General features: G+C 40.5%; 2 protein-coding genes across 4 annotated transcripts; one reads left to right on the forward strand and one right to left on the reverse strand.

Moving 5' to 3' along the window:
• Positions 1 to 102: 102 nt before the first annotated feature.
• tardbpa (TAR DNA binding protein a) lies at positions 103 to 5,227 on the reverse strand. 3 transcript variants are annotated; one of them, XR_012984851.1, is made up of 7 exons: positions 4,402 to 5,223; positions 3,939 to 4,102; positions 3,700 to 3,840; positions 3,268 to 3,438; positions 3,018 to 3,102; positions 1,949 to 2,095; positions 103 to 981 (listed from the first exon to the last, which is right to left on the reverse strand). XR_012984851.1 is itself a non-coding variant. In XM_076275640.1 (6 exons), the coding sequence occupies exons 1-6, from the start codon at positions 4,640 to 4,642 to the stop codon at positions 2,001 to 2,003; spliced, it is 897 nt and encodes a 298-aa protein (XP_076131755.1). In that variant the 5' UTR covers positions 4,643 to 5,224; the 3' UTR covers positions 1,111 to 2,000. The 3 variants fall into 3 exon arrangements, 2 of the variants coding, with proteins under 2 accessions (XP_076131755.1, XP_076131754.1); XM_076275640.1 differs by lacking the exon at positions 103 to 981 and having other exon boundaries at positions 1,111 to 2,095; positions 4,402 to 5,224; XM_076275639.1 differs by lacking the exon at positions 103 to 981 and having other exon boundaries at positions 1,111 to 3,102; positions 4,402 to 5,227.
• A 501-nt stretch (positions 5,228 to 5,728) lies between these two features.
• Positions 5,729 to 13,100, forward strand: ciroz (ciliated left-right organizer protein containing ZP-N domains). The gene is made up of 12 exons (XM_076276816.1): positions 5,729 to 5,744; positions 6,306 to 6,365; positions 9,214 to 9,315; positions 9,870 to 9,994; positions 10,231 to 10,374; positions 10,476 to 10,514; positions 10,602 to 10,739; positions 11,177 to 11,261; positions 11,434 to 11,630; positions 12,308 to 12,431; positions 12,539 to 12,721; positions 13,045 to 13,100. The coding sequence occupies exons 1-12, from the start codon at positions 5,729 to 5,731 to the stop codon at positions 13,098 to 13,100; spliced, it is 1,269 nt and encodes a 422-aa protein (XP_076132931.1).
• Positions 13,101 to 16,392: the final 3,292 nt, after the last annotated feature.

A 16,392-nucleotide genomic window follows, 5' to 3' on the forward strand; every position in this document is an offset into this window, starting at 1 on the left:
TAAACTATAATTAACATAACAGAGAGGCTCCTACAAATGTACTTGACAATTATTTCTACAGCTTATCCAAACAAAATCTAAACGGAGAAAATCAACAAGCAGTTACAAAGTTAAATGTTTATTTTATATTTTGAAGGGCTAAAAATAAGACTTGAAATTCAATACATTATGTGATGGCATTCCTGCAGAAATCTTTTATTAGCCTCTCCAAAAATCCAAAACTTGCCTAAGAAATTCCAATCATACGTTATCGACTTCCCAAAGACAGGCCTAGAATCTCAGACCATTTGACTGACTCAACATGAACATTTCCAACCACAAGAGACAGGAAAGTTCTACAGATTACTTTATGAAAAAATATGCCTTTGCAACCTGCAAAATCTCACCATTTCAAATTACAATAACCAATGGCTGTACTGTGATGAGAAATTTAACCAAAACATTACTGAGAAGGAAAAAAAAAACAAAAACATAAAAATGTCTTTCAAAAGCAAGACCAAAAAACATTATCTGGCGAAATACAGCTGAGAAACAATAAAAACAATGTCTGAAAACAGAATTTCCGGGTCACGGAGATAAATGAGTCACTGGAGTGGGACTGATTAACCAGACATTGACATTCCGCTCCCATTTTGTTTTTACCCCAATTTTTAAAAATCCCTTTCCGATGATTATCAACCCACCCCCCCCCCCCCCCCCCAAACCCTGCCCTTCGCATTTTAAAAAGGGACTTGCTTTGAGCTCCACCCAATTTGGAAGTGTCCATTTCAAATTTCATTAAAAGGTTTCCCCTGGGAATCTTGATACATGGATGCGTAGAAGTCCCTTTTCAGGTATAAGGCATTCGGCAGCGTCTCCATAGTTGGATCATGTTGGGAGAGTCGCCCACCCAACACAACACCAACTCCAGTCTTCAGCTCCCCGAACAGTGCCTTCACTCTGGGATCTGATGTTAATCTGGGTCTGCGATGTCCAAGGTCCCTACACATGCGAATTAAATAAGTTTGGGCAGTTCAATTAATGGAAGCAACAAAAGAGAAGGAAAGAAGAGAAGAACCACAAAAGGGAAAATCACAAGGCAGAGAATAAGCCAATATCAAGTAGTCGTAATACCTATTCAAATTAATTTTATTTGAGCGTTCCCTTTGATTTCACAAAACATATAAAATGCATTCAAAAACACACTAAACAAAAGCAAATATCAATAGGGATTCTCATAACTGTCACCACCACCACACGGCATCCACTGTGTGCACACTGAAATAGCTCTCGTTCGCCACACCTCTTCACATTCGAGCTCAAGTTCACCCAAACAAACACACACCCCAGACAACCCCCCCCCCACGCCCTTCTCACAAACAACAGCATCACATCACATATTCACACTAACAAGCGAGTAACAGGGAGAATATAAGCACACGCCATACAACATTCACATCGGATTATAGGTGTGTATATATATATAGGCAGAAAGAATACAAATACTTAGAGATTTTTCTTAACAGTCCACTACATTGTTATTTCTTTTGTTATATTCATTAACCTATGTCATATTAAGAGATAATAGAAGGGAAAGGATGAAAGATCATAGAATTCTAAAGTTGAAAATGTAGTGTCCTTCAGCTGGTCCTGGAAGAAGGGGGGAAAAAAAAAAGGAGAAAAAAAGCACTCGTACTTGCGGATCCCGCTCACACTCGCTCAAACACAGTTTCTTCTCACAGCCTCCCAGTTCTTTTCACACTTGCGTTCACTTGTCTCTCTCTCTCTCGCTCTCTCTCAGTCCGTTCGTTCATACCCAGTCGCTCACTCTTCGTCAACCAACAATCCACCACCACCATCTCACTCATTGTTCATCTCAGCAGAATTTTTTTGATTTGTTTTGACAGACTTAATCCTTTTTTTTTGACTCAAGCATCCATTGAAAAGGGGATAAAAAGGCAACACCCACCGTCTAACACAGTAAATGCAGAGTGAAGCTGTGTTCTTTGATGGCATAGCATTTACACATGGGAAGAGGGGTACTGATACTGAGCTCGCTCGAACATTGCGGCCAACGATGGGCTTCTTCCAGGGAAATTGGAAAAGAGGTGATGAACTGCAGAAGAGATTTGTGAAGGCTTCACCTTAAAAAAGCTTCAAACAAACGAAAATGCAAAAGCAACTACAGACAACAGAACTCAAATCAGTCTCCAAATGAACTGACCAAGGGTCAGTTTATAATGTTTTAAGTTACATTATCTAAAACATGAACTTGGAAGGGCATTAAATTTGATGATTTGAGTGTGATTTAAATAACTTTCTCAGAAATCATGTGACGTACATAGCAAAATAAATTAATGTAATCACTGAAACCAAAATTAATGTATCTAAATACATTTAACCACGCCACAACTTTTCAACCACTCTATATAACTCTTATAGGGAATTAGTTAACAAGAATACCAACATTTTGTTTTATCTTTTACAAAACTGCTAGGCATCTTTTTGAAACACAATGAACATAGCATCTAACTACAAATAGCTCTCTCTCTCCCTCTCTAAGTACTTACCCATGTACCATATAATCTACAAATTTGAATACTTTCAGAAAACAAACTCAAATCAAACAAAAAACAAACCTCTCTACATTCCCCAGCTAGACTTAGTCTCCATGCTAGACCCAAAGCTAGAGTTAAACCCACTGCCTGAGGCAGAGTTGGTGCCCGTGCCCCATCCCAGGCTAGCTGAGCTTGGGGTGCCATAATTGCTGTTGCTACCACTATAGGTCTGACCCTGCTCACGGCTACCGGTACTCTGGGCAGTGGCGTTGGCGCCGGTGGCGGGTGTCTGGCCCTGCTGGTTAGCCAGCATGCCCATCATGCCCCAGCTGCTCTGGAGAGCTGCCTGCGCCGCCGCCATCATGGCTGGGTTCAGGCTGAGTGCCCCGAAATTTACCCCGCTATTGGGACTGCGATTGCCAAACCCCTGCCCCCCAAATCCAGCCCCAAAACGACCCCCACGATCCATCATTTGCCTACTATTACTGTGCTTCGGCTCAGCGTTGGAGATGTGGACACTGGTCCCCTTGATGATCAAATCTTCACCGCACAGGGACTGAGCAACCTACATGGAGGGGAGAGGAGACGGGAGAGGAGACAAACACGGAGACAAACACACACACCAAGACGCTTGATCATTACACAGTAGAATCAATTCCGCAGACCAATTTAAAAAAAATTATAATAATACAAGTAATTAGGTGAATTCTAGTGCAACCATTGAACTTACCTGGTCATCAGCAAAGGTGACAAAGGCAAAGGCCCGGAAGGGTTTAGGAATGAAAACATCTGTGACTTCGCCGTACTGAATGAAGAACTGTCTTAGGTCATCAGTAGTCATGTCCTCTGTGCAGCGGCCAACAAACACCTTTCTGCTCCTCATGGGCTCATCTGGGCCAGCCTACAGCACATCAGTACCATTCATATCACCACACGATCCATTATCCACTTCACACCAGCAGTAGAAACAGAAATTGGGTTTGAAAGTGCTAATAAGTACACAAATATCCTTCATTTTTGTAGGAAATATACCAACTTTGACCAATTTCATAAAAAATGCATTGTGAAGTCAGAAAATCCAGGACATTCTGGATAAATGTTTGCAGAAAGGAATACGAGTGTAATGGAAGGAAAGGCAGGTTAGTAATGCAGCCTACTGTACCTTAGAGTTTGGCAGTTTGCAGTCACACCATCTTCCATCAATCATGTGCCGCTGGGACATCACTTTCACTTGGGTTTCATACTCAGTGAATCTTACAAAGCCAAATCCTTTGGAGTTGCCGGTTTTAACATCTCGTTTGACCTGCAAAGCATTACAAGTAAATCACACACTTCTGTCCGAGTATACTCATTGCATTCCCTCAGAGTTAACATTATAGTGCGGAAGGTGCATCATCCTACCTGAACCATGATGACTTCACCAAATGTAGTAAAATAATCCTTCAGGTCTTGTTCTGATGTTTTCCAAGGCAAGCCGAGAACAATTAGATCTGAGGTCTTCAGGGGCCCCCTCTTTATCTTCACAGCAGAAGCAGCATCCATCTCGTCCATCTTCCTCTTGTTATCTGCGCAAGAATGACACCAGAATACATTCAGTCTTCATAAAAATGTATTATCAATTTGTTCTATCACAGAAGAAAAAACTAATAAATAGAAACAAAACAAAACAAGAATCTGCGCGTTTTAACTGAGCGACAACAACGCCGCAGAGGTAACGTTAGCAACCATTCATCAACATGGCCCATCTGCTAGATACAGGCCCCAATACAAAGGACGCAAGTTCATTTGAACGCAACGTTGACCCCAAGAAGCGACAGCTGTATCAGTATTAATTTGGCTGAAAACATAATAAAATTCACTCTACCTTTGGGGTAGTTGACGACATAAATTAGGTTGCCCCAGTCAGCATCGGGTGCGTGGAGTACTCCTTCAACCAAGCGAACCCCTCTCATGCATTGAGAAACAGGGTTTCTGTATCGCAGGCCGCAGGCTCCGGGGAACTGTGCAGCCACAGACGACAACAAAACGGTGCCATCGTCTTCAGATGGAATCTCCATTGGCTCCTCGTTTTCATCCTCAGCAACACGAATGTAACACTCTGCCATTTTGAAAATAAACGACTTGAAAAGCTAGTTAACAACTTAAAACCCTCTTTCCTTAACCGTACGGGTTGGCCTGCCACTCGATCCTCCGCACTAAATTACGCGAGGGTTGCTGGTAGCTAACTGGCTAGCTTGCTAATTTAAGCTACACTGCAAATGATAAATCGTGCAAATAAATTAAACTGTAGCAGGCAATGCTCGTCTTTAAATAATCACTTTCCAGGTCGCTGTTGCGCGGACTGGATATCTGGTTGCAGTGTGTGCGTTGAACGAGTCTCCTTCATAAAATTCTACCACCGGCGGCCATGAGAGGCATAAGCCATCAAGCTAGGCGGCTAACAATGACCATGCTTTCGAAATGAATGGCAGGATATTTTTCGCGCTCTTTACCAGCTCACGAAACCAGATAATTGTACGCTTCTTTGCAGGAGCAGCGGTGCAAATCTAAAACGATTTTGAACGCAAGCTTGATACGAAGGTTGCACAAGTTTTTCAGCGGGTTTGCTGCATTCAAAGTAGAACAACGAAGGCAGCTTCTCGATTCGCTCCCTAAAACTTCTAACAAAATGGCCACCCTTGTGTCATTGAAGGAATTACATCATCATTTGGGGAGGTCCCACTGTACAAAAAAGAGGGTTTGGCTTGCAGCATTTTCCGTTTTAACCAAATATCTAGATTCTTAATTGTGAGAATGGAGTCATCATATGTTTATAGTATTTATATTCCAGAACAATATAAAACAATATTACAGACTTTGGTCATATAGAAGAAACTGACCATTCAAGATACGCATTTTAAGAACAAGCATCTGACCCAATGAAATTCAAATGACATGAACGCGGTTATATTAGCAACGGCGGTCGATGTACGTCCTGGTTTGATTTGTATCGACGCGAAAAACGTAGGGTAGGCCTACGTCACGCTATGGATGCGCAATTTATATTGAGGCAGTATAATAATAATAACTACAAGCACATTTTCCAAAATAAATTAATGTTTAATCCATTATCCTGTATGTGTTAAACTTATACAAGCTACACCAGTGGTTCTCAAACCTTTTCTGTCAATTTTCAAGCCCCACCTGACCCCATGAACTCGGCAAATGGTAATGTAAAAAAAAAAAAAAAAAATTGGTTCTACTTTGCATTTCCTGTCTTGGTCTGCTGGATAAGATGCTATTTTAATTAATATGCCGGTCTGTTTATGACTCTTATGTTTGGGTGTGGCTATTTTGTTTTGAATCTATGATCTTGTCAAAAAAAAGAAAGATTAACAAAAATCAACAAGAACCTCTTGTTCATGTCTCTATTCCCCAGTAGTGGGGCCCGCCCCACACTTTGAGAACCACTGGGCTACACCAATAAGCTAACTGGCTAGGCTAGGCCTACACCTCTGGTTCTTTGTAGTAGGCCTTTGTAGTAGTGATTTGTCAAGACAAACACAGCTGGTGTGGAACCCCTTTATATGCTGATGACCCATGTCTCTCTCAACCATTGACTACATTTGTGTGCCATGGAGCTATCCGTGTCTGGGATTTTCATCATTTTCTTGTAGGCTAATCTAAATAGTTTTTTGTTGTTACTGAAATGCTGTTGTATTGTTCTTTCATATATTTCATGTTTAATTTCATTTTATTCTTTAAGATATTTTGTGTCGGCTGTGTCAGGATACCCACTGAGTGTTGAAAACAGGGATTGGATTGCAGATTCACCTGTTACAGTCTCAGGTAGGCTATTTCCTCAGTGTTTAAGTTTTATATTATGATATGTTGATTATTGTTTCTTTACATTGTAGATATAGCCTATCCAATAATCTAAACTATTTGTCAAAATGTTTTTCACATATAAAAGTGATAATTGCTCACAAATCAATTGTTTCTATTTAGATTTGTATTGTTTCACTCATGAGTGCATTTACTTTGTGTTGGTTATGATCGCTGACGACCTTTGTAAGTGATATATGGGTAGTTTCACAATCAGGGAAAACACTTGACGTATTGCACACACGTATAAGTTAATGTTTTTATTAATGGCTAGATTTAGGAACACCTCCTTCACTCTAAAAAACATTGGGTTAAAAACAACCCAATTTCAACCCATCCACTGGGTAAATAGTGGTCGAGCCCAGCACTGAGTTATATTAGCCCCGAAAATTGGGTTGTTCGGTCAACCCAATGAGTTGGGTTGATAGTCTAACCCAAACATTGGGTTATTGTAACAAAACTGTTAGGTTAAACCTACATAATTGTTGGGTAGGCTATCTTATACAACCCAGGATTTATATTATTTTCACTGTCATCTCTGGGTTATGCTGAACTAATTTATGGGTTATTCTAAGTATCTTATTTTTCTTCTTAATCCAATCACTATTAATTGATAATAATTCAAATAAATGTTTGCAAATCATTAATGTTACAATATAATGTAACATCCATCCAATCGGGCAACAATAGCCATGCAATGAAATAAAACAGTTCGACATTTATTTATTTGGCAGTTTATTTTTTGAACAGATAGCTAGAAAAAGCTTGTGATACTTCCATGAAGGCAGGCAGATTCCACTGTGCGTTTTGGGGATCACCCCTGTGAATCAAAGACAAAGAAAAGAGTGCATTAATCACTGTTATTTACAGAACTTTATCTCAAGATTTTCATGAACCATTATCATGGAATGATGTTGACAAACATTAAAAATCCACCAGGAGACAAAATATTAGCGCAACACACTCGGAAACCATGACCACCTATGCAGTTATAATAACTTGTAGCTTCTAGTTCTAGATGCTAACGTTACCGGGTAACGTTATCTAAATGACTGTCTGATAGTGCTACTACAACCAGAGCCCGTCTTCTCTGCTACAACCAAAAACACCCAGTAACGTTAAGTTACATGGCTATAATATGGAGCTACCCTGAATGAATTAATAATATGTTGTTTGCCATTATTATTACCGTATGTGTGGCTTGTGAAGAGACTAACATTACTTCAACTGTGTTGGCTAATATTAGCTGACAAACGTTAGCTGCAACCATAGTCTAGGCTACAACCACCACGAAGCATATTTAATTAGCATTGATGCTAGCTATATGGTCTGCTAACGTTAATGTCAACCAGCTTGGTATGCTCATTTTAGTTCGTTGTAAAAGTTCGTTTTGTTTCTGTCAGCAGTTCATACCCAGTGAACAAAGAACTATGTTTTTATGAGTCTGTCTTTGTGTATATTTAACATGAACAGTAATTGTAAGTTAATGTTAGCTAACGTTAGTTAGCATGAATGACACAATTGTTAACCTGTTTGAGGCTGAACGAAATTGGCAGGCAGAATATTCATTCATATCATGAAGGATAGCTTCTACATCTATGGGTGGACTTTTAAAATCAGTCTGGATAAAACATTTGAAAAAAAGTTAAAGATACATACCTTATGAAATCGCCTGATTTCCATTGCATGCTGACAGCTGGTGGACTGGATGGTTGGAAGAATAACGATGTTTTTTCGAACTCTCAAATAACTATGCAGCTGTGTTAAAGTCACCCAGGTGCTGGGTAGTGTACTCCACGTCAGGTGGGAGAGAGGAGGGGCGCTGTCCTAAACTATCAACCCAACAAGCTGGGTTACAGAAAATAACCCAACATGAGTAAAAACAACCCCACAAAATGCCCTGACAGCCTCAACCCAACGTTTGGGTTGAGAAAATAACCCAGTATTTTTTAGAGTGTTGACAATCAGAGGAAGAAAAAGTATGTGTTGACACAAAACACATCTTTCAGTCATTTCCATCCTCAAATTGACGTTTCATTTTTAAAACTACACCACTTCAGCACATTCTACTAAAAAAAATGTTTTTCTGTGGGTAGTAACTGGACCACACTAGGACATTTTGTAATATGTTAAGTGTGATGTTGAAGAAAGCAGAGAATTATCATAATTTTAATGTTAGGTGGGTATTTGAAATGCAGTTCTAATGTCTGTCAAACATAAATTCAGAAACAGCTGAGCTGGTTGAATGTATTTACAGAGGAAACTTCACATATGCATCAAATCAAGTAACAGCCTACCAACAAAATGTCCACATACAATTTGAATGTTATAATAACTGATATACCTATAGCCTAGGCTAGTTGTGAAACTTAAGTTTTCCATCTAACAGTTTTTGTCCATTCCAACACATTTTTAATAAATATGCTACAAAAAGTAGATTGTATATGATGAATGCAACTTACTTAACCAATCTTACTTAAATTATGTTAATGCAATGAAAAATAATAATCACTGCAAATATTATATTGTACATATACATTATACAGTAGGCCTACATGTATGTATTTAACCTTATACTGATGGCGAAAAAAATACATTTCTTTCAGATGTCCACTCCAACTGGTCAATGACCATTTGCCATGATTTTTTTTTAAATCCTTCAATGGATGTAGATTTAAAAACAAAAATCGTAAATAATGATAAGGTTTAGTTTTAAGGCCTTGTGAAACAAAGCACTTACCCAGGTTGTGAAACTACCCATGTATAGTAAGTCTACTGATCTTTGTGTTTTTTTTATTAATCAATTGTGTAGAGGGAGATGTTGAATGCTTCTCAGAATACATGGAACTTTGGATCCACAGAGCGAGAATAGAGGGACTAAGGCTATGGCTCTCAGGCATGATGCGAATTCAGGGTTAGTGCTGCACTCACAATCATAACTGGAATCTCTTTTATGAGGTTGTATGCCACATTTTCAGAAAAAAGGTTTCTGCTTTAAAATGGTATCTGAAGAGTTTATTCATGACATTGTAATATAACTTTGTAGTTCATATTTACATTTATTTATTGTATTTATTAATTTAGCAGACGCTTTTTCCAAAGTGACTTACATAGGTCAATTATATTACAGGGGCATGTTACATTGTCCCTCGAATAATTTGGGGTTAAGTGCCTTGCTCAAGGGCACAACAGTAGAAGCCGGGAATTAAACCCACAACTTTTCTGGCTACTGCATGCTGCCCAGCTCCTTAACCACTACGCTACCCCCATATACATTAATGTGTATTACTTTTGGTTTAGGCCAATATGGTCTTTATTGTTAGTTAAACAAGATGTTGCAAGGTTATTATCCTTCGTAGATAGAGATACAATTTGCGTTAATAATTATTGCCGCTAATTGCAGTGTTAGCAGTGCCCTGTTTTGCATTTTCACTATATGCTAGTTTAGTTCTCTGCATTCAATTTTAGTCAGTCTAGCTTCTCTGGACCAACTGAACCAGCAGCTGGCTGCATGTGGATTTGCTCTTCATAAGGATCCGGATAAGAACTACATCTTCAGAGTGATGTACAGTGGTTGCTTTGTACAACTTCAGGTGAGATAGCTGTGGTGGCCCCTTTTTTCTATCTCATTTTCTATGAGAGTCATTCTAATGGAGTGTTCTACAACTTCAGGTAATAGAAGTTGGTCATCAAAATGTGAGACCTATTTCTTTTGTTCATAGAAATGTTTCTGGCTTAGACCAGTTATTCAGATTTCACTGTTCTGTCCTTCTTATGACAGAAAGTGTTATATTCAGTTGAATATTCCTTATTCTCTCCCCCACCCCAGCATGGCAGCTATGTAATGGAGCTCAATTTGCTTAAGAGAATACACCGTTTTGCGGGGAGATCACACAACTATGTCATGAAGTGTCCAACAGCTATATCTCTACCAAACCGAGAGCATATCAAGTGTGACCCAGCCTTTATACAGGTGTGTTTTTTAACTGAATATATAGTGTAATTATAATTAACAAATAGGATTAGTATATAATTAAATTATTTATTCATTATTCATTTTAATTAACTATAAAGGTGACCAGGGAGATCCCACTGGACAGCTGGAATAAAGAGGTATGCAAAGAAAACAGTGTGTATGTATGTAAAGCTTTTGGTATGGGATATTGATTTTGGTTCAGGATTTTATACATGCTTTCTTAGCTTCAATGGTCTCTTGCTCTGAGGGGAAATCTTGTGGTTGCTCTGGAGGATGCAAGTCTTATACAAGTAAATGTAGAGCGCAGACAATCAAACATCACCGTTCAAGGCCGAAGAAGAGAAATCCTCAGGCCTATTTTGGTAAGTAACTTTGTAATGGCATCCTAGAGCCACATAGTGTAGGCCACTAATCCAATTTAAATATAATTTATTTGTCCTTGTTTTCAAAATGGAAATCATTTTCTTCTAAGTAATGATAAATGCAGACTATGTTAGCTAGATTGTATTAAATATAACAAAAAAGAAGTAAAATCAACAGAAATGAAATGCAATCAAATGAAATCAACTAGGCCTACTCAAACGAATTATTGAGAGACACTAGATTTTCTCAATTCACCCCCTTCAGAATGACCAAATATACAACTGTAGTTTTGTGGAAAGATGGCCATCTAGTGGCCATTGAAAGAAATACAGCCGACCCGTATTCTCAGGGCAACAGCAGCAGTAGTGTTACTGTATTAAATACTTGGCAAAAGTTTAAATGTTCCTGTTATTTCAAATCAGTATGTGTTCTTCAGATAATGGAAACCAAAGGTGAATTCCTACCTCTCAAGCTGGTCAGTGGACATTATGCATACAGCATGGAGGCTACTTGCCCAGATGGTTGGTAAACATCGAACTACTGAAAACATCACTGCAGATACTCTACAGAGATTATACAAAAGCTGATCATGCATTCTAAAATACGACATAAAACCATGAGACATGTTTAAGCCACTGTATATGCCATTATTTGTGTCCAAGGGATGTGTGAGATTGTGAATTACCATTGCAGTGTCCAGGTCTGTGACTGAGAAGACAGTGCTGCACATCTTCAAACGGCGCATGGGCTTGACGAAGAGAGGAGGGAATAAGAATGAGACCCTGACCATCAGCAGTGTGGTAGTGCACCAGACAGACATGTTTACCTGGACTGAGAACAGTGACTTTGTTCAGCTAGTGATCCCTACCTCAGCCATACAGCACAAGAAGGTATGTGAAGCAAGGGCCCAGCACATGAGATCATATACAGAGGCCTTGTTTAGGAGAGCAGGGATGTCCCTCTTTATTTTCAAGAAGCTCTTGTTTAGGAGAGCAGGGATGTCCCTCTCTATTTTCAAGAAGCTCTTGTTTAGGAGAGCAGGGATGTTCCTCTCTATTTTCAAGAAGCTCTTGTTTAGGAGAGCAGGGATGTTCCTCTCTATCTTCAAGAAGCTCTTGTTTAGGAGAGCAGGGATGTTCCTCTCTATCTTCAAGAAGCTCTTGTTTAGGAGAGCAGGGATGTTCCTCTATATCTCTATAAGAAGCTCTTGAGGATCGAACTCTTCCGAGGGTACCTCCTCTCCTAACACTTCTAACAACCCAACACACCTAACATGCACGTACCCTGCACTCTCCCTTCTTCCCTCCCCTGCCTCCTCCTACCACTTTCCCCTTCGACTACACTTTGACTGTTACTTCTGCACTCTCATCCTCTGCTAATAGTATTGATTGATGTTCTGTAGTATTAATCGCTACCTAAGGTCTCCTCTTCATTGAAACTTGAACGTTATTCCTTATTTTTGTAAGTCACTTTGGATAAAAGTGTATGCAGTGCTAAAAGAGTAAATGCAAATGTTTTGAGTAAAGCTCCTGTGGTGCTGACTTTTTTTTTTTTAAACCTCACACAGAGCTGTGCAGAGGAAGTGGGTAAGGAGTTCCTGCAGCCCTTCTTCAGGGTAGATGTGGTACTTTCCTTTAAAGAGACAAATCACAAAATGCACTGGACCATGGAGAATACACTGCCATGCATGAGTGAGTATACTTTTGACTGACTTTCGACTAACACCGCAATTGTTAACCTACTCCACAATGCAGAAGAGCTGAAATGTTGAATTTTTCACTTTGTGTGATTTTCTCAGGATCCAGGCCCGCACTCGTGGAGTCACAGCATTCTTCCACACCTGAATTTCCCCTGACAGTTTTTCCTACACAGTCCATCGTTACTGTACACCTTCATCCAAAGCTCTTGAGTCTTGATGGGATGTTTACAGAGACCTTTCCCAAGGGCACCCCCTCTTTGACAAAAGCAACAGCAGCTCCAGGTAAAAACATGGCCACATCTGCAATGCCTGTCACCCCTCAATTTCAATACAATCAAGAATATTACACAACAGCAAAACCTACAGGAAGCCAACATTCAGATGTGAAAGGCAGTACAACCTTGAAGACCAGCCAGGCTTTCACAAGTAAGCAGCAACTCCACACCAGTGCCTTTGAGCATACTGAGTCATCCCCACAAGTGGATGAAAGTGCTGTGAGGACACAAGCCATGAAACAAACATCCGTAGGAACGGGTCAGACACCGGACAGGACATTGAGTCAACAGTATGACCCACAATTCCCATTCTCCGCAATGACCCATCAGTCTCCCCAGGAGTTCTCAGCTTCTCCACAAATCGAGGAAAAAGCAAGACCCTCTGAGACGGCTCTAACAACCCCAATAGCAACTGTGAGAAGTAATGTTGCTGTCACATCAAGGACAACACATACCGGTAATCAGACTGCTGCTTTTACTGAGACATCATCACTGGAGTACATGCAAAAAAATCATGGTCCAAGATACACTGATGATCAGATTGGTGAAAAAAGTTCAAACATTTTGTTGGCTTACACCAAGTCAGCCAGCCAAGAGCCAGACACATCCATCAGTACATCTTCACAGACTACTGAGACTATTACTTCTGAACAAGACTCCACCACTATGTTTGCATATGTGTCACAACCAGTGACTATCAGTGTGACACAAAGACACCATCAGACAATGTTATCATTGGCTCAGACCACAGACTGGACATGGGTGTCCAACACAGATTTGCCTTTTACCACACCACTTCAACCCTTAACTGTACCTCATCAAAGTCCACAGTTCCCCTCTTCCTCCGCATTTACTGTGGAAGAAGTGCAGACCACAGAGGTGGGTTCACCTTCTCCAGCCTTGCATGCGCCACAGACGGAGCTGAGGGAAGGGGCAGCCAGCACCACTTATCCACAGACCCCTGGGCCCTTTAAGGGTTTCGTCACCAAGCTAGTGATGGCAACCACAGATCAGTCAGATGCCCCTACTGGGCCTTCAGTCGAGCAACTGCATCCTGGCAGCTCAACAGCTGACTCCCTTCAAACTCTTGTTCCATCACGTTCTTCTGTGACCAAAGAACCTAATGGAAGACCCACGGACGTGAACGAAATCCTGCACACAAGTACACCTGCAAGGAACAGTCCTTCTTTTAATACAGAGACCCACTATGAGAAAGAAAGAAGTTCAGTCACACCATTTAGCCAGCTTACATCCCTTGACAGCAGCCCCCACAGGTCAAAAATGACCACAGCAAGTCTACTGTATGGGAACACAAGGCAGACAAAGGACACAAGAGCAGTATATACACAGCAATTGACCTCTTCAGTGGAACACCATGGATCCCCCCAAGTCCTCAACCATTCAAATGTCCCTGAACCACACCACTGGGCCCTGTCCACACCTATACACTCGCAACCTGAAGATGAGGAGATACACTTTGAGACAGTACCAACTGGCCCAAGCAACCTAACTGCACAGGCTGAGATCTCCATCAGTGACCGAGCATCTAGTACTGTTCCTCCTTTAAGCCCTCAGCCTTTGAAAGGTACCGGTAACGTCACAGACAAACCAGAACTAACCTCACTGCAATCACAGAAAAGCCAGTTGCACACATAAACAGCTCTGTCCCCACATCCAAGTTTCACCCTTAAGATAAACAGTGGCGCTAAATTTCAAGCAGGCCACAGATCTGAAACAAAGCAGAAACTCAAATCATTCACGTAGATTAAAAAAAAACATGACCTGACCTTTTTGCCAGTTGAGCAAAACGGCAACAACAGACAGCAGGTTCTCCTCACCGCTGCCGTCACAGATGAGTGGGTGGCAACAGTCGCCACGGTGATGGCTGATTATGACAGCAAGCATAAGCACGGCTATGCCTCTCTACCAGCCACTGCCTGGGGGCAGACATTCACCAAACAGATTAGGGCCAGCAGTTCAGTAAATATGTCTTCGTACAGCATGTCTGCACATGAAACAGATTCAGGACACCTTGCACAGAGCAGATCAGGATTGCCTGATGCCTGTATGGCTTCCACAAGAGACTTGGCATAACACAGCACAAAGATGCAATGGCATTTTAAAAAACAAGATTATTTGTGCTGTCTGTGGACTTTGTGATTAAATGATATTGATCATCGATAAAGACAACAAAGATGTTTCCAATAAGGTTGGAAAAGAGAACAAATCAAGTACATCTAAGCAGCCATTTCCATTCACATCTGTGTAATCAGTTGGAGAATAAACTAAACATACCGTAACCACTAAATACCTAACCTAGTGTAATGCATTGGATGGAATAAACACTTACTTTTTTCTTCAGAAAAAAATGTACACATGCAATCATTTGGGTTGAGTATGAGCCATGGAACGTGCATAAACACCTCCTGGGCCCTGTTTGGTATTTAGAAGAGTGATGGTGGTAATAGCAACATGCAGCATGCCTAAGATACTCTAGGATTCCGGTCTAAATACATTGCACAGAAAGAGAAAAAAGTGGAACATTTTCTCTGTTGTTATACTTGTTTTGCAGTGACTGTTCCTATTGAGCTCCAGCCGTTCTGAATCTTTACTGCAGAGGGTGCCATTGTTCATGTTTTCAGTCATTATTTGAGGACTGACTTCACACAACTTTTAATTACAGGGCCTTCTTTTCAATGTATATTTTCACAAGAATAAAACATGTTTGAAGATTTTGATACATTTTGCCCAGATACTATATATGAAAACCACATCTATCTATCTTTAAATTACAGATCTTTCAGGAGACTGTGTGTTTCCAAAGACAGTGTAGCTTGCCTGGCGGTGAACCTCAGCTGAGATGTATCAGTGAAGCGCAGTAGGGGAATCTGACTCCAAGGGGCTTTTTGTCCATGCTTGAGTAATTTCAATTACTTTGGCCAAATGGTCGGGTATTTTGAGTGCAGCCTTGAAATTCCACTAAGATATATGCATTAGGGAAATATCTGTGGGCATTACTTATGGAGACATAATGGTTTCAGTACACCTGAAACACAATTTGAGTGAACCATGGCACCACCTGAGACTGGACCAAGTAGGGTCAAGTATCTAATTGGCTATTCATTTTGGCTGCCATATTCGGTCAACACCACTGAAGTGCAGAAAGGTGTTTAATATTAATTCATTAAAGGTACACTATGCAAGATGTTCACCTTTTACGAAGCCAATTTGATGGTAAACGAACTAGCTATAGACCTAGCGAATTGCTAACAAGAAATCCAGCCATGCATCTTCAAGAACGGCGGCCCGACAAATCTCGCGAGAATCGTGAGACATTACCTTGTCAGTAGATATAGCTCTTTGGAGATATTTTTTGCCTGTTGTTAATCCTTCACCCCCACAACAAAATCATTTTCATTGTGTACAGGGGACATAAGTCACGCTAAGTTCGCTATTTACAACAGCAGGGTAAAATATAGATATATTGCGACTCTAGAGGGAGCTCTACAGTCGCCAAAAATACCTAAACCTGCATAGTGTACCTGCATAGTGTACCAAAACAATGGTCGCACATCAAATGCTGTCGATTTAATTAAGTGGACTTATCAAAGATAAATCGCCAGTATTTGGTGTGCGAGTTCATCCTGGTCTGACTGTAGTACTTCAAGCTGGAACTAC

This window comes from Alosa pseudoharengus, unplaced genomic scaffold, assembly GCF_046254945.1.
Source record: "Alosa pseudoharengus isolate Yale_2024_CS ecotype anadromous, Long Island Sound unplaced genomic scaffold, YU_APseudo_1.1 YU_APseudo_1.1_scf_9, whole genome shotgun sequence".
NCBI classification, from domain to species: Eukaryota; Metazoa; Chordata; class Actinopteri; order Clupeiformes; family Clupeidae; genus Alosa; species Alosa pseudoharengus.

Excerpts from the sequence above, each read along its gene's own strand:
- tardbpa (XM_076275639.1), bottom strand. The coding sequence starts at position 4,642 with ATGGCAGAGTGTTACATTCGTGTTGCTGAGGATGAAAACGAGGAGCCA. Across the intron at positions 4,103-4,401 it reads TGTCGTCAACTACCCCAAAG|ATAACAAGAGGAAGATGGAC; the intron begins GTAGAGTGAATT and ends ATTCTTGCGCAG. Across the intron at positions 3,439-3,699 it reads GCAAACTGCCAAACTCTAAG|GCTGGCCCAGATGAGCCCAT; the intron begins GTACAGTAGGCT and ends GATGTGCTGTAG.
- ciroz (XM_076276816.1), top strand. Across the intron at positions 10,515-10,601 it reads TGGACAGCTGGAATAAAGAG|CTTCAATGGTCTCTTGCTCT; the intron begins GTATGCAAAGAA and ends ATGCTTTCTTAG. Across the intron at positions 12,432-12,538 it reads GAATACACTGCCATGCATGA|GATCCAGGCCCGCACTCGTG; the intron begins GTGAGTATACTT and ends TGATTTTCTCAG.